At 47.7% G+C, this 23,677-nt stretch overlaps 1 protein-coding gene across 2 annotated transcripts in view; it reads right to left on the bottom strand.

Annotated features, from left to right (window-relative positions):
* The window catches only part of ARHGAP22 (Rho GTPase activating protein 22), a 38,107-nt gene that overhangs the window by 2,304 nt on the left and 12,126 nt on the right, over positions 1 to 23,677 (bottom strand). Inside the window, exons 4-9 of one of the 2 annotated variants that reach the window (XM_081911749.1) lie at positions 19,909 to 20,037; positions 9,594 to 9,801; positions 6,098 to 6,230; positions 4,608 to 4,681; positions 1,861 to 1,982; positions 774 to 1,605 (exon numbers count right to left, since the gene is read on the bottom strand). In XM_081911749.1, the coding sequence (XP_081767875.1) occupies positions 774 to 1,605; positions 1,861 to 1,982; positions 4,608 to 4,681; positions 6,098 to 6,230; positions 9,594 to 9,801; positions 19,909 to 20,037 (1,498 nt within the window). Of the gene's footprint in view, positions 1 to 773; positions 1,606 to 1,860; positions 1,983 to 4,607; positions 4,682 to 6,097; positions 6,231 to 9,593; positions 9,802 to 17,782; positions 18,115 to 19,908; positions 20,038 to 23,677 lie in introns of those variants that run through there. The other variant, XM_081911750.1, reaches the window with a different exon arrangement.

Raw genomic sequence — 23,677 nt, 5'->3', positions numbered from 1 at the left:
TCTAAATGGCCTAAAAGGTAAAGGGACCCCTGACCATTAGGTCTGGTCGTGGCCGACTCTGGGGTTGCAGCGCTCATCTCGCTTTATTGGCCGAGGGAGCCGGCATACAGCGTCTGGGTCATGTGCCCAGCATGACTAAGCCGCTTCTGGCGAACCAGAGCAGTGCATGAAAATGCCGTTTACCTTCCCGCCAGAGCGGTACCTATTTATCTACTTGCACTTTGACGTGCTTTCGAACTGCTAGGTTGGCAGGAGCAGGGACTGAGCAACGGGAGCTCACCCCATCGTGGGGATTCAAACCGCCGACCTTCCGATCGGCAAGACCTAGGCTCTGTGGTTTAACCCACAGCGCCACCTGCATCCCTCTAAATGGCCTAAACCAGTGCTATTTTTCTAGAAAAAGAGGTACTGAAACTCACCTTATTATCTTACAATGGTAATGGATCCCACTTGACAGGTGCTGGAACTCAGTTCCAGTGAGTTCTGGCTGAAAAAAAAGCCCTGGTAAACCTCTAATTTCTCAGATTACTGAGTGGGTAAGATGAAGTCAACATGGAAGGGAAAGAAAGTGCTGTTTTTCTAGGGGGAAAAAAGGTGCCGGAACTCACCATGAACACCTTTGTTCTCGTATAATGGCAATGGCGCCCACCTGAGAGGTGCCGGAACTTAGTTCCGGTGAGTTCCAGGTGAAAACAACAACCCAAGAAAGAGCCATTCAGAGCCTCTTGTCTCGACTCTCAGGCATTTATTCGCCTGCCTTCTGGAACGCTTACCTTTTGATACTGGAGTCATACGCAATCCTTTGTTTGCTCAGCTCTGCCTTCAGCTCGGCGACAAGACTCTGCAGGGCTCCAGAGCAGTGGGCGGAGTCTTTGGAAGCAGACGCCCCATTGTTTGGATCACTGTCACCGCTGCAGGACGCCCCTGACCTCTCCCCGCTGTTATCCAAGCAGGCTTCGCTTTGCGGGAAGGAACTAGCCGTGGCCCACTCCACCTGAAGAGAGCTCAAGGCCGAGGAGTCGCTGGCCCGACAGGCAGGGCAGCTGCTGACGGAATCCACGGCGAGAGAGAGTTCGCAGGATGAGCTCGACCAAGTGGCACTGGTGCTACTGTGGGTGCTGACAGAGAGGCCGGAAGTGGGGACATTGTCGTAGGTGGATAGTCTCTGAGGCGAACCTGTGGCCCGCCCTCCTGAGGATGGCCTGCAGTGGCCTTGAAGGGAATACAGTCCATTCATGAGCCAGTTCCCACCGGAAGGGAAACCGGGGCTATCCAACAAAGAGCTTCCCAGTTTGTGACTGAGCGACCCGGACCCCTGCTGCCGAAAGGAGTATTTCCAGGTGGGCAACGTTTGCCTTCTCTTGCCGGGGCTCGTTGCAGGAAAGCTGCAGTCTGCTTTGCTGTTCTGCTCCTTAGCTGCCTTTAAGAGTTGGCTCACAGGGTTGACCGTGGGGCTTTCTAACTCGCGGTCCGGCCTGCTGTCCTTGGAGAGATGGTCTATTGTGCCATGTGGGTGCTCGCCGGGGCCCTCCATCAGAGAGGCACCAAAGAGCTGACCGTGCTCGCTTATCAAAGCAGTCATTAAGTGCTGGACCAGGGAAGTACCTGTGTGTTGATGTTCAGAGAGTTAGGTGGAAACAGCCAGCTTTGCAAACATTTGCGCTGATATCCCTACTCAGAGGAGACTCACTAAAACCTATACACTTGGACCACTGATTTCAGTGGGTCTGCTTTGACTTTGTATTTTGTCTAGAATTCTTATGCATTCAACAACTGAATAGTCACAGGTTCTATAGCTGCTGAAATTGTCCACACACACCTGAAATATGCATCAGAACCTTAGGAATATAAAGTGCATACCTTCCATTATAGCTAACGGATCTTCTACTTGCGGCCGAAGGATATTTGGTCCAAATACAGTGGCAAGATTCTGGACACTCATCTTGTTATGGCTCGAGTGAGACTGAACTTCATCGAGAAATCTTGAAAAGACCCCACCCAAGAGAGAAGTGAAAGTTACATTCACCACCAATTCTTCTCAGTGGAGGAAGAAGACCAGAGCGGGGAGTTACCACTTGTGTTACTGCCATGGCTCTCTTTACTAAGGGTCAAGTTAGAATATGTGGGAAATACAAGATGAGTCTCCTGATGTTTTTACTTTGCACAAAAGCGGCACCAGAGGCAATGATAGGCAGTGAAAGCCCAAGAGATTACCCCTTTAACTCAAAACTCACACACCCTGTTCCTACCTATCAGGGGAAGGAGATCTTTGCCCTGCAAATGGCAAAATTTCAGGTGATTTGATAGTGGAAAGAGAAAAATTTAAGCAGCCACCTTCCACCTGCCATTCCTCTGATGAAGCTTCCAGACTTTTGCTTTCCAGTGAAACTACCACCACTACCACCACACATGTGAAGGAGTACCATGTGTCTCTCACAGCACAAGGTTGGCATGGTGCCAGGTTTGACCCAGATTCTAGCCAGGAGCTATTGGTGAGGACTGAGGAGATGTGGTGCTGTGCACCTGACTTCCTTGGCAGCAGCTTTCTGCCACTTGCCAGGAAGGGAGAGACAGCAGGGAGGCTGGTACAGGGAGGGCACATGGGCGGAATTAATCTGGCAGTCCCGCTGATGGATCCACACAGTGCCCAACCCCTCACTACCTCACTTCTCCTCCCAGTAAGTGGCACCAGCGCTGCTGCCAGGAGGCCAGGTGTGTGGCACTGCCCCTCCTCACCTAGCTGCAGATTCTAGCCATGGCACTCGTGCCCTTTTGACCTACAAGGTGTGCCTGGAAAGTTCGGTGAACGGTCACAGAAATCAGACAGCGAGAAATATTCGAACATACAATTGGCATCGGAAACCCATGAAATGCTCACAATTGTGTACGGAGATGAAGCTGTAGCTTGAAATACAGTGTGTGAGTGGTTTAAACATTTCTGTGAAGGGCGGCAAACCATCAAAGATTACCCCTCGGTCTGGCTGACCATCAACGAGCGAAACGGCAGCAAATGTCGACAGAGTTCGTGAGTTATTGATGTGGGATTGGCGTTTGTCCGTCCAAATGATGGCGGAAGAATTGCATATTCTGCATGAAATTGTTATTGAGGTTACTGAGTCATCCCACCCTCCATATTCTCCCGATCTGGCCCCACCGGATTTCTTTCTTTTTCCAAAACTGAAATCTGCACTGAAAGGGCACGAATTTTCCAACATTCCACACGTCCAAGCTGCTATGATGAGGGAACTGAAAGCAGTACGAAAAGAGGACTTCTCCAGAAGTTTCCAACAGTTCTATGAATGTTGCCAATGGTGCATTTTATCAGAGGGGGCTACTTTGAAGGTCTGTAAGGTATGTATGTTTGAATATTTCTCACAGTCCGATTTCTGTGACCATTCACCAAACTTTCCAGTCACACCTTGTATTAATTTTTATAAAGCAAGTCTCTAGCCCAGGCTTCCTCAACCTCGACCCTCCAAATGTTTTGAAACTACAACTCCCATCATCCCTGACCACTGGTCTTGCTAGCTAGGGATCATGGGAGTTGTAGGCCAAAAACATCTGGAGGGCCAAGGTTGAGGAAGCCTGCTCTAGCCCATATAGAACTAGAGATATGAGGCCAAAAGTTCAGATGCTATTCTGACCAACTGTTGCTGTTTCTTAGAAACTAGTTACTACCACCTTTCAATGCTGTTAACCAATGAGTGAAGGCACTGCTACGGTTAACGTTTAGGAGAACAGTGCAAGTCACCCCAAGACAGGCGTTAGCAACACTCTTTCTAGCTCATCTCTCTGTTCTACATTGCTACAGCTTGAGGATGTGCCTTTTCCATCATCTCCAGAATCTGAGGATGATTCCCCTGCAGCTTCTTCTGTTCTACCACCACCCAGTTGCATGTGACTGCCACAATAGGCTACAGCACCTTTTAATACTGCAAACAGGTCTTCCAGTGGGGTGGAGCCATTGAAAGGGCAAGCCCTGATGGCCTTTCCAAAGCTTCAGTTGACTCCGAGCCTTTGCTGAGACAACATCTTCCCAAACTCAGCAAGCTGGACCCACTGAGGGCTGCACCCATAGTCTAAATTTGCTTCTCCTTGGATACTCATCCTGACCTAGATGAGGCCCTGGTGTTCATTATCACTTGCACTGTGGTCCTCAACCTCCAGCAGAGGAGAGTGAGTTGCTTTAGCAAGTCATTATCTCTAGGCATCAAAGCCATTGTGAGTAGAAATTGGGATGCCTCCATGCTTGTCCCCCTGAATAGATATATTCACGAGCAATTGGCAGAGTACAATTATGGAACTGAGTAGGCCTGAGCCTTCATGCCCTGTCCATAATTTGGGAGAGCAGAAAGAGTGCAAAAGAGCTCATGCACAGGACATTCAAGCAGTTATGCTGTTGCTGGTGATTATCTCTCTGTTAGACCATCAGTTCCATCGTCCAGAAAAAGAAAGTTCCATGCCAATACTAGTTGGGCAGCAGTGGCTTTCTTAACTCTTCTGGTGATAGCGCTCCCAGGGCTTCAGTGTCTGATCTTTGTTGTCAAAACCAAAGGAAAGATTGCTTGGGCCAATACTCCCACCCTCCTCCCATAAACATGACTTACTTGCAGATGTACTTGAGGAGATTGTAGTTGGCCTGCGGAAGACTTCTCACATGCCTTGCCAGTTCCTGAGTGCCCTGAAGGACGGGACGAAAGCAGAATGAAGCTCCATAACTCCATAACTAGGGCCAAACACACAACCAGCCCCTATATTCAATGGCGATCTGGGGAGATCGATTAGTCTAGTTCTGGACAGAGTTGTCTTCCCCTGGAACGAGAGAGCTCCTAACCTGCTGATACTTCTGGATCCAGCCTTGAAGACTCGTGGCCTCAGTGGCTAGGAGAGTGCCATTCCGAATATGACTGGTTCACCAGTTATGGCCCCATTTGGATATTCCATGATCATGCATTCCATGATCTAGTAACTTCCAGACTGGATTACTGCAATGCGCTTGACGTGGGGCAGCCCTTGAAGTTGACTCCAAGAGGTCGACTCAGAAACTCGGCAGCCAGATTACCAGCAGGGGCAATCTCACAACGCCCTCATTTTAAAACAGCTGCACCTTGCTGCCACTTCACTTCTGGGCCCAATTCGAGGTGCTCACATTAGGGTTCAAAAACCCTACATATTTGAAAGAGCCCCTCTTTTCCTACACCCCCTCTTGGGAATGAATCAGCAGAGGGGTTCCTCTGTATACAGTGGTGCCCCGCAAGACGAACGCCTCACAAGACGGAAAACCCGCTAGATGAAAGGGTTTTCCGTTTTGGAGGCGCTTCGCAAAACGAATTTCCCTATGGGGTTGCTTCGCAAGACGAAAAAATCTTGCAAGTTCCCGCGGTTTCCCCCCACTTCCCCCCTTTTCCTAAGCCGCTGAGCCGCTTAACAGCTGATCGCTAGAAGCCGCTAGACCGCTGTAGCGCTAATCCGCTAAGCTGTCAATGGGCTTGCTTCGCAAGACGAAAAAAACGCTAGACGAAGAGAATCGCGGAACGGATTCTTTTCGTCTTGCGAGGCACCACTGTAGTTCCACCTCAGAGGTTATGGGGGTGGGAAGAGGGGCATATTCTGTGGCAGTCCCTAAACTTGTCACATTCCCTCCCCACCTACGGCACCTATTCCTGTGATGGCAATTCGTTTTAGCTGATTTTAATACAGTGATACCTCAGGTTAAGTACATAATTTGTTCCGGAGGTCTGTACTTAACCTGAAACTGTTCTTAATCTGAAGCACCACTTTAGCTAATGGGGACTCCTGCTGCCGCCGCGCCGCTGGAGCACAATTTCTGTTCTCATCCTGAAGCAAAGTTCTTAACCTGAATCACTATTTCTGGGTTAGCGGAGTGTGTAACCTGAAGCGTATGTAACCCGAGGTACCACTGTACTGTGTTTTTATATTGCTGTCACATGTCTAGGACCTCATGGTGAAGAGCAGGTAAAGAAGCTAAATAAGAATAAAATTATTGTTTTGGAATTCATCACCCCCTAAAAATACCCCCCGTTTGATTGATCTTTGCACAAAGGTTTGTTTGTGAGTTTGCGATGTGTTTACCGACCTCTCCTTTGTCCTTAGAAAGCAGTTGCCCACAGGAGAGGAAGTCTTCATATCTGGCAAAAGGAATGACAGGCTCTGGGAGCTCTCTGAGGTAAAGTTTCAGGAGAGAGGCTACTGTGTGGACATCGGTGTTGCTGCAACAAAGGAAGAAAAAAAGAGGAAGTTTTAGCAAGATGCAAAGCAGCTGAGTCAGAAACTCTGCAGTTGCCCTTGGCAAAGATGGGCAGGCTTCCGAAATCGCCTAAATGAAAACTAAAACTAAAAGATACCTTGAAACACATGTTTATTTATCTATCTAAGTGGTCAGTCCTTTTTTTCTGGTCCAGAGCAAAGTGACTTATAACCAAACGGACAATAAACCCCATATAGATGCAAAGAGGAAAGAGAAATCCATTAAAAACATTCCACTCACTTCCTAAAGGCCACAGATAGTTGAAAGCCAAAGTAAATATGTATAATGAAGGTGCCAGCCAAGTCTCCTTGGGGAGAGTGTTTCACAAACAGGGAGTCACCACAGAAAAGGCCCATTGCCTCTCCTGACCTCTCATGGAGGAGGACTTCAGATTAATAATAATAATAATAATAATAATAATAATAATAATAATAATATTTATTACTTATACCCTTCCCATATGGATGGGCCTCCCCAGCTACTCTGGGTGGCTTCCAACAGGATATTAAAAACAATAAAAGAAAAGACATTAAAAATTTCCCTAAACAGGGCTGCCTTCAGATGTCTTCTAAAAATCAGATAGTTTATTTCCTTGACACCTGGTGGGAGGGTGTTCCACAGGGCAGGCTACAGTAAACCCTCAACTTATGTGGGGGGTTACGTTCCAGGGATTGCGCCTAAAGCCAAAATCATGTATAGTCAAAAACACATCGGGTGCGATGTCAAGTGGGATTGCCAAAGTCTTTTTTCACTTCCTGCCCTCTTTAAAGCTTTTTTTTTTGAAAAAGTTAAATGTGCATAAGTTGGGGGCTTACTGTATTGTATTCTTGAAGCATTTAAGGCTTTATAGGCCAAAACCAGCACTTTGAACTGGGCCCGGAAACTAATTAGCGGCCAGTGCAGTTGGGCCAGGATTGGTATTATATGCTCAAACCATCTTGCCCTGGTGAGCAATCTGGCCACTGAATTCTGCAGAGTCTTCAGAGACAACCCCATGCATCATGAGTTGCAGTAATCTAACCTAGAGGTTACTTTAAAAAATAAAATAAAAATGAAGTAGTTTATGCATGTGACAATAGCCGCTGGGATTCTTTATGTGCAGAAATGGAAGGAAGAAGAAATTCCCACCCCCCAAAAAATTAACAGCAAGATTTAAGAGAATGTAACGATGGGCGTTTTATGGAAGAATGGATGCCCTTTTTTTGGACTATTTAAAGAAATATTATAGTATGATGAACTCGCGAGCAGAATTTGAGGAATCAGATTATAGTCTTGTGGTTATGATTTAACAGGGAGAAGGTAGGGTGCAGAAAACAGAGAATCAACCAATCCACGGGAAAGGGAATTCGACAAAAACAAGAGAGGCGAAAAAATTAAATGTTTGTTGGACTGTGTATGTCAAAAATGTTGAAACTTCATAAAATATAATTTGGGGGCAGGGGAAACCCTAGAGGTTACTAGATAGGTAAAGGTAAAGGACCCCTGGATGCCATTCAAAGGCGACTATGGGGTTGCGGCGCTCATCTCACTTTCAGACCAAGGGAGCCGGCGTTTGTCCACAGACAGCTTTCCAGGTCATGTGGCCAGCAGGACTAAACCGCTTTTGGTGCAACGGGACACCGTGACGGAAACCAGAGCGCACAGAAACGCCGTTTACCTTCCCGCCACAATGGTACCTATTTATCTACTTGCACTGGTGTGCTTTCGAACTGCTAGGTTGGTAGGAGCTGGGACCGAGCAACGGGAGCTCAGCCCGTCGTGGGGATTCGAACCGCCGACCTCCCGATCGGCAAGCCCAAGAGGCTCAGTGGGAGTGGAGATTCACTTGGGACAACGGCATTATCCAAGAGGCTGGGTTTTATAGCCCCTCTCTGTAACGTTGGAAATAAAAAAGGAATGTGAGATACTTTCCATTGTCTTTCTGCTTTCCTGGGCAACCAACTGGGAGCCGATGACAGCATCCTGACAGTCTATCTTTTTGTCCTACCATGACCCTGCTCCCTCCCACATGTTGCACAACAGCTTTTTGAGTGGCTGCTGTTGCTTTGCGAGTTACGCCATTCTTGCTGATGTGCAGGCTACCTGCCATGGACCAGCCTCGCTACTACAGTGGTACCTCAGGTTAAGAACTTAATTCGTTCTGGAGGTCCGTTCTTAACCTGAAATTGTTCATAACCTGAAGCACCACTTTAGCTTATGGGGCCTCCTGCTGCCGCCGCGCCCCCACTGCACGATTTCTGTTCTCATTCTGAAGCAAAGTTCTTAACCCGAGGTATTATTTCTTGGTTAGCGGAGTCAGTAATCTGAAGTGTATGTAACCCAAGGTACCACTGTACTTACCTGATAATGTTTAAGCCTCCTAACCACCACGGAAGGAAAAGTAGCCACTGTTCTTCCCTCCTACTATAGGAGCCAACTCACAAGGTCCTTTTGCCCCCCATAAAATATTTGAGGGGATCTGGGCCCCCCAACAGGGGTGCCAACTTGAATAAACTATAGGGGGCAGCGTGGGTGTAGCCAAGAGGGGGCAGGGGGCAACTGCCCCCCTAAATCAAGTAGATCAATAAAAATAGTTAAATAACTGAGGTTTTGCCCCCCGCTAGCATAAAGTCTGCCCTCCTAACATAAATCCTGGCTACGCCCATGGGGGCCAGGTAAGCCCCACCCCACATAATCACTAGATGTGGCACCCCCCCCCCCCATTTGAATGGCAAATGCAGAGCACCACATGTTAGTTTGGCTGGCTGGGCCCCCACGGTAAAGAAATTTGAGGGTGCCTCGGGCCCCCCAGAGATGATGTCTATGTTACCAGTGATACATACCTGTGATCTAGCATAAGAAACAGACACGGATACTTCTGTATTGGTTAATCATCGTTAAGTGTTTATAATATGGTGTTTTTTGTTTTTGTTTTTTGTAATTGTACAGTGGTACCCCGGGTTAAGTACTTAATTTGTTCCGGAGGTCCGTTCTTAACGTGAAACTGTTCTTAACCTGAAGCGCCACTTTAGCTAATGGGGCCTCCTGCTGCTGCCGCACCGCCGAAGCACAATTTCTGTTCTCATCCTGAAGCAAAGTTCTTAACCTGAGGTAATATTTCTGGGTTAGTGGAGTCTGTAACCTGAAGTGTATGTAACCTGAAGCGTATGTAACCCGAGGTACCACTGTGCACTGCCCTGGGAGGTTCAGCTGAACTCAGATATTTTCTAAACTAAATACGGTGGCGATCCTCCTTCCTCAGGAGGAGGGGACGGGGACGGCAGGTAATCTCCCATGTGGGTGACTTGCAGCTCTCCTAGTGTTCCCTTAAAAAATGCCAGTTCACCTGTCGAACAGAGGCTTCTCCCCACAGTCAAAGGAGTCCTGCAGCTCTTTCACCAAATTGGCTTGCCCAGGCATGCGGAAGAGTCCTTCCTCAGCGAGCCCATGCTCCCGGATAAAATCCACACATTGCTCCACCAGAAGGGGAGCCAGGTGCTTCCCGTACTTCTTTTCGTATTGGACTGTGTCTTCCAAGCGTTGACCAAAGATCCCTGCCAATGGGAGAAGCCAAGCATTATCTTTGGTGGTCCACAATCTCAGACCTATTTTCCAGGGACAGTCTCGGATTTACAGAAGCCATCCTGCTTTCTGAATTGATCCTGGAATGTCTCGCTTTTCCTTAGGGCGTCTCCCTATTTCTACTGGAGAAATGTTGGAAGGTATGGAGTTATGTGACCCCGACCCCTGAGCCAAGGAGATAAGTAACTATACAACCTTTAGAAAACATCTGAAGGCAGCCCTGTCTAGGGAAGTTTTTTAATGTTTCATGTTTCATTATGTTTTTCGCTACGTTGGAAGCCACGCAGAGTAGCTGGAGCAACCCGGGCTATAAAATAAATAAATAATAATAATAATAAAAAAATACAGTGGTACCTTGGGTTAAGAACTTAATTCGTTCTGGAGGTCCGTTCTTAACCTGAAACCTTTCTTAACCTGAGGTACCACTTTAGCTAATGGGGCCTCCCACTGCTGCCACGCCACCGCCACACGATTTCAGTTCTCATCCTGAAGCAAAGTTCTTAACCTGAGGTACTATTTCTGGGTTAGCGGCGTCTGTAACCTGAAGTGTCTGTAACCCGAGGTACCACTGTAATAATAATAATAATAATAATAATAATAATAAGAAGAAGAAGAAGAAGAAGAAGAAGAAGAAGAAGAAGAAAAAGACAGCAATGACAAAACTAGACAACATCTTAAAAAGTAGAGACATCACCTTGCCAACAAAGGTCCGTATAGTTAAAGCTATGGTTTTCCAGTAGTGATGCATGGAAGTGAGAGCTGGACCATAAAGAAGGCTGATTGCCAAGAATGGATGCTTTTGAATTCTGGTGCTGGAGGAGACTCTTGAGAGTCCCATGGACTGCAAGAAGATCAAACCTATCCATTCTGAAGGAAATCAGCCCCGAGTGCTCACTGGAAGGACAGATCGTGAAGCTGAGGCTCCAATACTTTGGCCACCTCATGAGAAGAGAAGACTCCCTGGAAAAGACCCTGATGGGAAAGATGGAGGGCACAAGGAGAAGGGGACGACAGAGGACGAGATGGTTGGATAGTGTTCTTGAAGCTACCAGCATGTGTTTGACCAAACTGCAGGAGGCAGTGGAAGACAGGAGTGCCTGGCGTGCTCTGGTCCATGGGGTCACAAAGAGTCGGACACGACTAAACAACTAAACAACAACAACAACAATAATAATAATAATAATGGCATAGGGCATTCCTGTTTTCACTGGAGAAATGTTGGAGTGTATGCAATTTTGGTGTGGGAGGAGTTGTGAGGGCAAGCAAGGTGGACTGAGTCTGTCAGGTTACATGAAGTGAAGGGAGAAGTTGATGGGCAAATCCATTTGGGACCTGAAACATTCTTAGATGCTGTTTGAGGCACCAGCAATGCTTTGCTCGGGTGCCTATGGCTTGAGAGCGAAGTCACAGGTTGCATGAACCTTTTCCCAGATGTTAGTATCCCCCACAAATGCGGTCTACACACAGGTGTGATGTCAAAGTGTGCCCCATCAGCAGCACCCTGCCTCGGAAGAAGTAACATTGCAAAGGGGCACTGCAAGAATTGTAAAAAGGTAAAGGGACCCCTGACCATTAGGTCCAGTTGTGACCAACTCTGGGGTTGCGACACTCATCTCGCTTTATTGGCCGAGGGAGCCGGCGTACAGCATGACTAAGCTGCTTCTGGTGAACCAGAGCAGCGCACAGAAATGCAGTTTACCTTCCCGCCAGAGCGGTACCTATTTACCAACTTGCACTTTTGACATGCTTTCGAACTGCTAGGTTGGCAGGAGCAGGGATCGAGCAATGGGAGTTCACCCCGTCGCGGGGATTCGAACAGCCAACCTTCTGATCAGCAAGTCCTAGGCTCTGTGGTTTAACCCACAGCGCCACCCGTGTCCCCCTTTCACTGGGTTAAAGGTAAAGGGACCACTGACCATTAGGTCCAGTCGTGACCGACTCTCGCTTTATTGGCCGAGGGAGCCAGCATACAGCTTCCGGGTCATGTGGCCAGCAAGACTAAGCCGCTTCTGGCGAACCAGAGCAGTGCACGGAAATGCCGTTTACCTTCCCACCGGAGCAGTACCTATTTATCTACTTGCACTTTGACGTGCTTTTGAACTGCTAGGTTGGCAGGAGCAGGGACTGAGCAATGGGAGCTCACCCCATCGCGGGGATTCGAACCGCCGACCTTCTGATTGGCAAGCCCAGACTCTGTGGTTTAACCCACAGTGCCACCCATGCAAGAATTGTAGTTCTTCCTTAATGAGGAACAAGGAGAAGCCCCACTCAGGGAGCAACGCTACTGCATGGTTTTGGGGGGGCGTTTTATGAGGGACAAATGGTGACCAAGTCATCTGGCTAACAGTCATGGGGAGAAGGAACTGAAAGGAGAGAAGAAAGCTGAAAGACAGGAAAGGAAGAGAGGATAAAGGCGGATAATTGACAAGTACTGAAACGATTGAGGATTAGGTTAATTCATATAAGTGATTCCTCACCAGTTACAGCAGTTTTCTTGTTTGTGTTAACTGCTATAAACAATATTATTAAGAAATATTGTCTAAGAATACTGAAGCCTAGAGAGAGGTTACGAATTTGCCCTATTCAGTTGTGGACCATGTACCTTGTAAAGGACACAACAGCTGTTTGTGGCATGTTATCAAACCTATTCCATAAAATACAGATAGTGGAAGAGAAATTCGTTTGGTGCAAGAGCCGAACCCTAGCTTTACACCAGAGGTCAGCAAACTTTTTCAGAAGGTCCACTGTCCCTCAGACCTTGGGGGGGGGGTGTGGCGGACTATATTTTGGAAAAAAATACAGTGGTACCTCGGGTTACATACACTTCAGGTTACAGACTCTGCTAACTCAGAAATATTGCTTCAGGTTAAGAACTTTGCTTCAGGATGAGAACTTTGTGCTCGTGCTCAAACAATGAGAAATCGTGCTCCGGCAGCGCGGTGGCAGAAGGAGGCCCCATTAGCTAAAGTGGTGCTTCAGGTTAAGAACAGTTTCAGGTTAAGTACGGACCTCTGGAACAAATTAAGTACTTAACCTGAGGTACCACTGTATGAATGAATTCCTATGCCCCACAAATAACCCAGAGATGCATTTTAAATAAATGGACACATTCTACTCATGTAAAAACACACTGATTCCCGGACGGTCTGCAGGCTGGATTTAGAAGACGATTGGGCCGGATCCGGCCCCCGGGCCTTAGTTTGCCTACCCATGCTTTACACACATCAGAGAGAATGTTTCTCCAACGCCTCCCGTAACTTGGAAGTAACGAAGCATACTGGCTACTTCTGTGGAACAATTGCACCAAAGGTGTTTGTGATCCTCCACTCTGGTAAAAGTCTCCAAAGACTAGAATATGTCGTCAGATGAACCAGAGGCAAACAGGTCTTAACCAAGGAAAGGAAATTCTTTGGCATTCTAGCCTCAGTGCATGAGAGAGAGCTGGTATAACAGGCTAACTATGAACCGGGAAGTCCTGATGGAATGTTGCCTCTGTTTTGAACTCACTAGGTGGCCTCAGGCAAACTATTCTATCTCAGCCCACCTCCCACCCCCCCGCCCCTTATAGCATGAAGATATTAATAGCGACCTAACTTTAGGAGGTTGTGGTAAGGCTTGTATTAAGATAATGCATGTGGACACTGTAAATGCTATAATCCATGCTGTTATTATTTACGAGCTTGCTCCCTTTCACATTGCCTGATGGAGCATTTTGCCAGATTAAAGGTAAAGGTAAAGGGACCCCTAACCATTAGGTCCAGTCGTGGCCGACTCTGGGGTTGCGGCGCTCATCTTGCTTTATTGGCCGAGGGAGCCGGCGTACAGCTTCCGGGTCATGTGGCCAGCATGACGAAGCCGCTTCTGGCGAACCAGAGCAGCGCACGGAAACGCCGTTTACCTTCCTGCTGGAGCGGTACCTATTTATCTACTTGCACTTTGACGTGCTTTGCAACTGCTAGGTTGGCAGGAGCTGGGACCGAGCAACGGGAGCTCACCCTGTTGCGGGGATTCGAACTGCCGACCTTCTGATCGGCAAGTCCTAGGCTCTGTGGTTTAACCCACAGCGCCACCCGTGTCCCTTTTGCCAGATTAGGAGTACACGAAATGTGGAAAAAACTCCGAACAAATGTTCTTCTCCTACCACCAAGCACCTTCATGGACAGTGTAGAAAAAGTGTTTGTACTCTGATCTCTCTACTGAATTCCGTCCCTAGACTCAGATGCACTTTAGAACATCTAGCTCTCATTTCAGAGTATCTGTCCCTCTAGAGCAAAATGATTCTACTGAAATGCCAGAGTGCCTCACGCATCTGATCAAGAAGCTTCTGGACCCGTTCCACAGACTCACCTACTGTAGCATTGCAAAGAGAAGTAGCTGCAAAGGAACTGGAAGTACCTATGCTGAAATAATCGCAAAGGGTGGCATTCGACCAAGTTTTACCTACTGAAATTAATGAACATGATGACTGCGTGAGGCCCATGCATTTCAATAGGTTCTACTCTGAGTAGGACTTCAACTACCACTCAAAGACTTGGGGCCAGATTCAGCAAACGGTCCTACTAATGGAAAGCCTCAGGTCCTGTCCCAAGCCTCTCCAGATATGATTGGGCATGTCCAAAACCTAGAGAGCTGTTGTCAGTAAGTGTGGACAATACCAACCTAGATGGATCAATGGTCTTGGAACTAGAGGGATCATCTAGTCCAGGCTTCCTCAACCTCGGCCCTCCAGATGCTTTGAGACTACAATTCCCATCATCCATGACCACCGGTCCTGCTAGCTAGGGATCATGGGAGTTGTAGGTCAAAAACATCTGGAGGGCCAAGGTTGAGGAAGCCTGATCTACTCCAGCTCCATGCAATGCAGGAATATGCAGCTGTTCCATAAGGAGATTGAACTTGCAACCTTGGGGTTATCAGGACCATGTTCTAAGCAACTGAACTAGCTAGCTTGAAATGGTCTCTTCTGGTCTCACGACGTTCCTCTCCGCTAATGCAGGCGCAGCACTAAATGTAGGGCTAAACGAAGTGTCCTATTTGCAGAGGTGTGTCTAAGCTTCTCAACACCACACCTGGAACTGGAAAAGCCACTGGGATTGGAGAAGCAGGAAGGGAAAGGGAAAGGGAAATTTGCTTCGCCCACTGTTTCTGGGCTCCAAATCTTCCTCTCCATGGCTATTTCCTCTTATGGGGACTTAAATGCAGAATGCATTTAACACCCCATGGGAGAAAAGTTGTGTGGAGAGGATTCTGAACAGGGAACTTGCTGGCAAAGAATTGACAGAGTAGCCTAGTGGTCACCAAACTTCTGGGGTGGCGGATGCCAGTCACAAATGGGCACCCGCTGTGAGCTTGGCGTAGTGCAGAATAGCTGCCACACCTAAAAGAGTTGGAAAATACAAGGCCACAAAAAGTGTTCAAAGATGGAAAATGCTGCCTTGAACAGGCCAGCCTATTGGTCCATCTGATCTAGAATTCTTGTGTCCAATTCTGGGCATTATCGGGCAGCGTAATGTGTACCATACATCCAAGAGTTTGCTTGTCAGTCATAGAAAAGTTCAATGAAAAGGCAATAATAATAATAATAATAATAATAATAATAATAATAATAATAATAATTTATTTGTACCCCACCCATTTGGCTGGGCTTCCCCAGCCACTCTGGTCGGCTCCCACAGAGACCAAAAATACACTAAAATGTCACACATTAAAAACTTCCCTGAACAAGGCTGCCTTAAGATGTCTTCTAAAAGTCAGGTAGTTGTGTGACATCTGATGGGAGGGTGTTCCACAGGGCAGGTGCCACTACCGAAAAGGCCCTCTGCCTGGTTCCCTGTAGCTTTGCTTCTCGCAATGAGGGAACCTCCAGAAGGCCCTCGGCGCTGGACCTCAGCGTCCGGGCAGATGGTGGAGACGCTCCTTCAGGTATACTGGGCCGTGGCCGATTAGGGCTTTAAAGGTCAACACCAACACTTTGAATTGTGCTCGGAAACATACTGGGAGCCAATGTAGGTCTTTCAAGACTGGTGTTATGTGGTTTCGGCGGCCGCCCCCAGTCACCAGTCTAGATGCTGCATTCTGGATTAGTTGTAGTTTCCGGGTCACCTTCAAAGGTAGCCCCACGTAGAGCGCATTGCAGTAGTCCAAGCGGGAGATAACTAGAGCATGCACCACTCTGGCTGACGCATGGGAACTAAACAGTTAACTTATTTACTGGAGCTTCTTCCCTCCTTACTAAGCCAGGTGTTTGGCTAGGTTTAAGAGCAATAAAAATGGCTTGCTAAGTTTCCATCGCTATCTTCTAAGGTTCAACAGACAAGCAGGCTCTCAAGTCAGCACACCTGATGCAGGAAGAAGATATCCCTATAGACAAGCTGGCTGTTTCTTAAACAGCCCTTGCAGACATAACTTTGAGCAGAGAAAACAAAATTATTCTGTAACTAGGAGGGGGAGAAAGGTTCTCTCTCCAGCTGGGATAAGTTACTCAATAAATGCTTAGCAGAACAAAGTCTGAACATGTTGAGGACGGGGGGGGGGGGGAATATTTGGAGTGCGTCACAAATCCCTAATTCAACACCAGCTTCAAAGACAAGAGTCGAAATTCTGAAAACGTAAAATACATTCGTTGGTTGGTTTCATCCATCTGCCCAGATGGTAGGATTGCATTCCTTGCGAGAGCTTCTGGTTCACACATGTTCAGGGAGAGAAAGTCATCATGCATTTTCTGGTTTGCCAGCCGCACATCGGCAAGCCCTCAAAAGAGCAGAAAGTAACACATTTGCACTTTCGTGAAAGCACATTTTCAACTGATACAAATGTAAAAAGTTAATCTAGGCACATTTTCCTGTGTTGGCTTGTGTGTGTGTGTGTGTGTGTGTGTGTGTGTGTGTGTGTGTGTGTGTAAAGCTGCTTGATATCTCATCAAATGGACCATTTGTGTATTTATGCTTATTTCAGCAAGCTCTCACTTCTTCGCTTTCTATATTTCTTTGTGTGTACTGGTTACACTGGGACACTTTCCTGTGTGTGTGTGTGGCAGGATGGATGGGCAGTTTTAAGGCTCAGCTGCGCTGCTGAATACAGGTCACATGTAAACACAATCGTATCGGCATCCTGATCGCAAAACCAGCCAGCACAACATGTGCATACAGGCAGAACCAGCACTTTCATCCAAACCTTACAGTCCAATGGGAAAAAACACAACAACCCTATATTGGTGGCCTGATGATCAATGGCTTAGAATCATAAAATTGTGGAGTTGGAAGGGACCCTTGGAGTCATCTAGTCCAACATCCTTGCAGCGCAGGAGTAAATAGTAAAGGTAAAGGTACCCCTGACCATTAGGTCCAGTCGTGGCTGACTCTGGGGTTGCGGCGCTCATCTCACTTTATTGGCCGAGGGAGCCGGTGTACAACTTCCGGGTCATGTGGCCAGCATGACTAAGCCGCTTCTGGTGAACCAGAGCAGTGCACGGAATGGCCGTTTACCTTCCCACCGGAGTGGTATCTATTTATCTACTTGCACTTTGACATGCTTTCGAACGGCTAGGTTGGCAGGAGCAGGGACCAAGCAACAGGAGCTAACCCTGTTGCGGGGATTCGAACTGCTGACCTTCTGATCGGCAAGTCCTAGGCTCTGTGGTTTAACCCATAGCGCCACCCGTGTCCGCAGGAGTAAATAGAGTTTGATAAATAAGGCCCAGAAAGACCCATGGAATTCATCCAGGTTTGATGGCCAAGACCATCGCAGAGCTGGAGATTCCTACATCGCCGTTGCCTTGCAGCCATCTTTCACTCGTGAGTTTGAGCCGCACGTACAAAATGCTGGCCTTCAATTCTCCATTGAAGGGAGCTTTCAGTCCGACAAGCGAAGGCAAGCCTTCAGCAGAAGCTCCCCGCCTGACCTTGCAAGCTTTGCCATCTGCGAAACGACTGCGCCTTCCCCCCTGCACCTTACCTCTGGTTGTGGCGCAGCACTTGGGCGCATGGCAGCTTCCCAACATCCAGCAGAAGTCTGGCAACGTGATGGCGCAGGAGCGGCAGAGGAGGAAGGTCTTGACTCCAGGCATTAGACACATTCTGGGTCCCCCTGCAGCCCCTGTTGCCCACAAGGCCTCGGCTGCAACACGGAGAGCAGCCTCACAGCCCTCCTCCGGCTGCAGAGGATTAAATCGCGGCAGCACATCTGGCCTCAGCGCCACGACTCGCTCGGCATTAATTATGACTTGTTGCTAAAGCATTTGAAATATCCAATGAAAACGGGGAGCTCGCTAGCTTCCAATGCAGCGGCAAGGGAGGCAAGGCAGGTAGGGTCTTGCCCACTCTCCGCACTCCTCCCAGTTGCAGCCAAGGTAAACAGCAACTCAGTCTGGGTCACAGGTTTTAACAAATGTCTCCCCCGTGGGCTGAGTATGAAATTCAGGGTCTTATCAGAGATCTTCTTGATGACTTCCAGAAGCGTGAGGTCGGCATCATGCCATGCTGTCTGTCCCTTCCAGTGAAACATTCCTGGGCTGCCTGAGCGCTGCTGCCTGCCAGCCATCAGCTTAATGCCTTCTGTCAACAGAGGGTTCTTCTCGGTCATGTAAAGGTAAAGGTAAAGGGAGCCCTGACCATTAGGTCCAGTCGCAGCTGACTCTGGGGTTGCGGCACTCATCTCGCTTTATTGGCTGAGGGAGCTGGCATACAGCTTCTGGGTCATGTGGCCAGCATGACTAAGCCGCTTCTGGCGAACCAGAGCAGTGCACGGAAACGCCGTTTATCTTCCTACTGGAGTGGTACCTATTTATCTACTTGCACTTTGACGTGCTTTCGAACTGCTAGGTTGGCAGGAGCAGGGACCGAGCAATGGGAGCTCACCCCGTCATGGGGATTCGAACTACCTACCTTCTGATCAGCAAGTTCTAGGCTCTGTGGTTTAACCCACAGCGCCACCCGCATCCCTAGCGCCACCCGCGTCCCTTCTCGGTCATGTAGAGAAGCACAAATTGACTCCAAGTTTCTTCATGGCTCAGAGGCTCAGAAATATGAAGCAGAAGCAGGCACAACCACCTGGTTGCTGAAAGTATCAAAGGTTTGACCGGGTAGAACTCCACTGGATTGAAAAGGCAAGTTTCACCATGCAAGTTACTGTAAGCACCTAGATTTCCGAATCCGGCCTTTCCCAAACTGGTGCCCTCCAGCTGTTCTGGACTGCAACTACCATCAGCTCCAACTAACATGGCCAGTGGGCAGGCATAATGGGTTCTGCAGTTCAAAACATTTGGAGAGCACTAAGTGTAGAGTTCGAAGGGATCCCAAGGATCATCTCATCCAATCTCATGCAATGCAGGAATCTCAGCTGAAGCAGCCCTGACAGATGGCCATCCAACCTCTGCTTCAAAAACATCCAAGGAAGGAGAGTCCACCACCTTCTAAGTTTATTTCATTGTCAAACAGATCTTACTACCAAGAACACTGTCAAACCATCTGGTCCTCTGTCGTCCCCTTCTCCTTGTGCCCTCCATCTTTCCCAACATCATGGTCTTTCCCAGGGAGTCTTCTCTTCTCATGAGGTGGCCAAAGTCTTGGAGCCTCAGCTTCAGGATCTGTCCTTCCAGTGAACACTCAGGGCTGATTTCCTTCAGAATGGATAGGTTTGATCTTCCTGCAGTCCATGGCACTCTCAAGAGTCTCCTCCAGCACCAGAAATCAAAAGCATCAATTCTTCAGCGATCAGCCTTCTTTATGGTCCAGCTCTCACTTCCATACATCACTACTGGGAAAACCATAGCTTTAACTGTACGGACCTTTGTCGGCAAGGTATCTCTGCTTTTTAGGATGCTGTCTAGGTTTGTCATCGCTTTTCTCCCAAGGAGCAGGCGTCTTTTAATTTCGTGGCTGCTGTCACCATCTGCAGTGATCATGGAGCCCAAGAAAGTAAAATCTCTCCCTGCCTCCATTTCTTCCCCTTCTATTTGCCAGGAGGTGATGGGACCAGTGGCCATGATCTTAGTTTTGTTGATGTTGAGCTTCAGACCAATTTGCTACATTACCTTGAGAGAAAGGGATTTAGGTTATGTGAATAAGAGCTGTGACTCATACCTCCAGTGAATGGTGTCCATATAACCCGCCGTATAGCTTTCACCCAATCTTCCATATCATTCTGGGAGCTAGCCATGAACAAGAAGGCTTCATGGTGGATGGGCACCTTATCCCGAACTGCTGTGCCACCTGGAAAGAAGACGCACTTCTGTTACCATCTGCATTCAGAACGTAAGTTCTACTCTTCCTTGTTATAAATACTGGTATATAGTGCTTCATTTGATGTTTAATGTCAAGCTCAAAACTCTTTAATTATATATCCAGCACATGGAACCTTACAAAAGGTCAATATGAATGGACTCTCCGCACCCTTACTATAGCAAAAAGACTGATAACTGATGAATTGGAAAAATAAAAATGCGGCTCCCTTCTACGATTGGATTGAAGATATATACAAACTTGCAACATATGAGCAACTTGCATATAAACGCAGACTTGCCATGGACAAATTCAATGGTACAGTGGTACCTCTGGTTGTGAACGGGATCCGTTCCGGAGCCCCGTTCGCAACCTGAGCAGAATGCAACCCCCGTCTGCGCGTGTGCGGGTCACGATTCACCGCTTCTGCGCATGCGCATGACATCATTTTGAGTGTCTGCCCATGCGTGAGCGACGAAACCCGGAAGTAACCCTTTCCAGTACTTCTGGGTTACCAGCGTCTTTAACCCGAGGTATGACCTGGAAGGACAGATCCTGAAGCTGAGGCTCCAATACTTTGGCCACCTCATGAGAAGAGAAGACTCCCTGGAAAAGACCCTGATGTTGGGAAAGATGGAGGGCACAAGGAGAAGGGGACGACAGAGGACGAGATGGTTGGACAGTGTTCTCGAAGCTACGAACATGAGTTTGACCAAACTGTGGGAGGCAGCAGAAGACAGGGGTGCCTGATGTGCTCTGGTCCATGGGGTCACAGTCGGACACGACTAAACAACTAAACAACAACAACAAATGACTATATTTGGAATCCATTTTTACAAATACTGTAATACTGTAATTCTTACAAATACAGTGGTACTTCAGGTTAAGTACGTAATTCATTCCGGAGGTCCGTTCTTAACCTGAAACTGTTCTTAACCTGAAGCACCATTTTAGCTAATGGGGCCTCCTGCTGCCGCCGCGCCACCGGAGCACAATTTCTGTTCTCATCCTGAAGAAAGTTCTTAACCTGAAGCACTATTTCTGGGTTAACGGGGTCTGTAACCTGAAGCGTATGTAACCTGAGGTACCACTGTACTGTCATTGGTTAAGATCTGGTGAAGTACCAGAACAACATTGTAAAGTATACAGTTTTGGGTCCACCTGTCCCATTTATTTCCCCTTATACATGGCGGCTGTTTCTCCCCCCTCCTTTTTTCTCTTTTATTGATGATGATGATGATGAAGAAGAAGAAGAAGCCTCACCATGTTTAGTGCACTTATAATTATGTATTTTTTGAACTTTCATTGAAGATGTCAAAATTATTATTATTAATAATAATAATAATAATAAAGACTGGCCTAATATTCTCCCTTAATCTTAGAAACATGGCAGCTCGGCATATGTATGCAAATATCCATCTGCGTTCACAGTGGAAAACAGCTCCAGCGAATTCCTGACAGGAGAGATTTGTGTTCTGAGGGCTGATGGTCACATTATCTCCACATTCCCCCCCAACCCCTGCTGTCCCCATATACTTCAGGAAGTAAGCATAGCAAGGCCAGGGCTGGTTGAAGACATTGTATTGTTGGAGACAAAGCTGGCCAGGTGAGGCTCACTAGTTCTGGGAGGAGGCGTGTGATTCCTCAGCTGGAGTAGGCTTAGAACAGGTGAGGCTCACCTGCCTCATCAAGCCCAGATGCTGTAATGAGCATGCTCAGTACGTCTGTTCTGCTGCCCATGTTGACGGACCTGTCCTGGATGCTCCTGGACCTCCATGGGACTGTGCTTTGGGGTTGACTCTGGCTGCTGGACTTCTGGACTTCAGATTTGGCTACTTGGATTGACCCGGAACCTCGTTTCCTGACCTTTGGACTTTGCTTGTGTGGCTCGACCCTCGGATTTTGAACTTGGCACCCTAATTTGCTGCCAGGTAAGCCAGGGGTTTGGGACAATGGGGGGGGGTGTCAAATCTTACTCAACACTGGCAATAGGATGGCTTCTTCCTGTGACGCCAAGAGCAGGCTAGTTTAGGGGGTAAATGGCCTATGCACTCATAGCTCTGATCTCCGAGAGAGGGGAATGGTTGGGGTAACTTGGGAAAAATGGGGGGGGGGAGCTGCCACTTCTGCTCCCCAGCATCTCCTGCCAGAGAGACAATTGCCTCCCTGTGCGAAATGTTGAGCCAGCTTTGAACAAGACAACAAAACAAACCCCAAACTTGTATTGTTATTCGACTCTGCACAGCTGACAAAATTCTTCCTAGCCTTCCCATGCTGAAATGGATTGATTAGCCAGGATTAAAAAGCTAGAATGTCTATGAGCAACGCCTGATTGGACTTACTACTTAAAGGTAAAGGGACCCCTGACCATTAGGTCCAGTCGTGGCCGACTCTGGGGTTGTGGCGCTCATCTCACTTTATTGGCCGAGGGAGCCGGCGTACAGCTTCCAAGTCATGTGGCCAGGATGACTAAGCTGGTTGTGGCGAACCAGAGCAGCGCATGGAAATGCCGTTTACCTTCCCACCGGAGCGGTACCTATTTATCTACTTGCACTTTGACGTGCTTTCGAACTGCTAGGTTGGCAGGAGCAGGGACCGAGCAACGGAAGCTCACCCCGTCGCGGGGATTCGAACCGCCAACCTTCTGATCGGCAAGTCCTGGGCTCTGTGGTTTAACCCACAGCGCCACCCGCGTCCCTACTTACTACTTAGGGCTGCCTATTTTAACCCATGCTAAAATAGCATTTTAACCAGGCGGGTCCTGGCAATCCACTAAAGTAATAACAAAAACAACATGCAAATATCTTTGAAGATATTTGCAGACACACCTTTATAAGACATTGTAAAAAAAGGCTTTCTCTCCTTAGCCAGACAAGAATTTGATAGGAAGGTGTGAGGATGTACATTTGTTCCCACACATTTCATCTGCAATCTGCCAGTGACTGCGTTCACCCTGGGGTGTCACTACTTTAGATTAGCCTCAACCAGAGCCAGGGCCTTTTCAACACTGGCTCCGGCTTGGTGGAATGCTCTGTCTCTTGAGACCAGGGCCCTGCCGGATCTGATCTCTTTCCACAGGGCCTGTAAGACAGAGTTGTTCCACCTGGCCTTTGGCTCAGAATCAGTTTGATTCCCTCCCCCTCTTTCTTTTTCCTTTCTCCTCCTATGAAGAGATTGCTCCCTAATTGTTTTAATTTTGGATCTTAATCTTTTAAATTGTATTTTAATCAACTTGTTTTTATTATTGTTGTTAGATGCCCTGAGCCCGATCTTCTTGGCTGGGGAGGGCGGGGTATAAATAAAAAATTATTATTATTATTATTATTATTATTATTATTATTATTATTATTACTACTACTTCTTTAGTATATTCCAAGCTGGAGGACAGATGCTTTTCATTTCTGCAGGAGGCAGGGACATTTTGAGTGCTTGCAAATTTTCATCAGGCTTGTATCTACAGGGGACCTGACTCCCAAGAGAGCTCTTCTGGAAATTTTAGCTCTCGCTTTTTTAAAATGACAATCGTTGAGCTCTTTTCTTTTCGGGGAAGTGAGGGGGAAAGTGCAAGCAGAAAGATACTTTCTCATTGCCCCTGAAGAGATAGGGAAACAGGAAAAGCACTTCTCCTGTT

This window comes from Podarcis melisellensis (assembly GCF_964234715.1).
Source record: "Podarcis melisellensis genome assembly, chromosome: 5".
NCBI lineage: Eukaryota > Metazoa > Chordata > Lepidosauria > Squamata > Lacertidae > Podarcis > Podarcis melisellensis.
The sequence above is the reverse complement of the archived record's forward strand: the minus strand, read 5'-3'. Positions and strand labels throughout refer to the sequence as shown.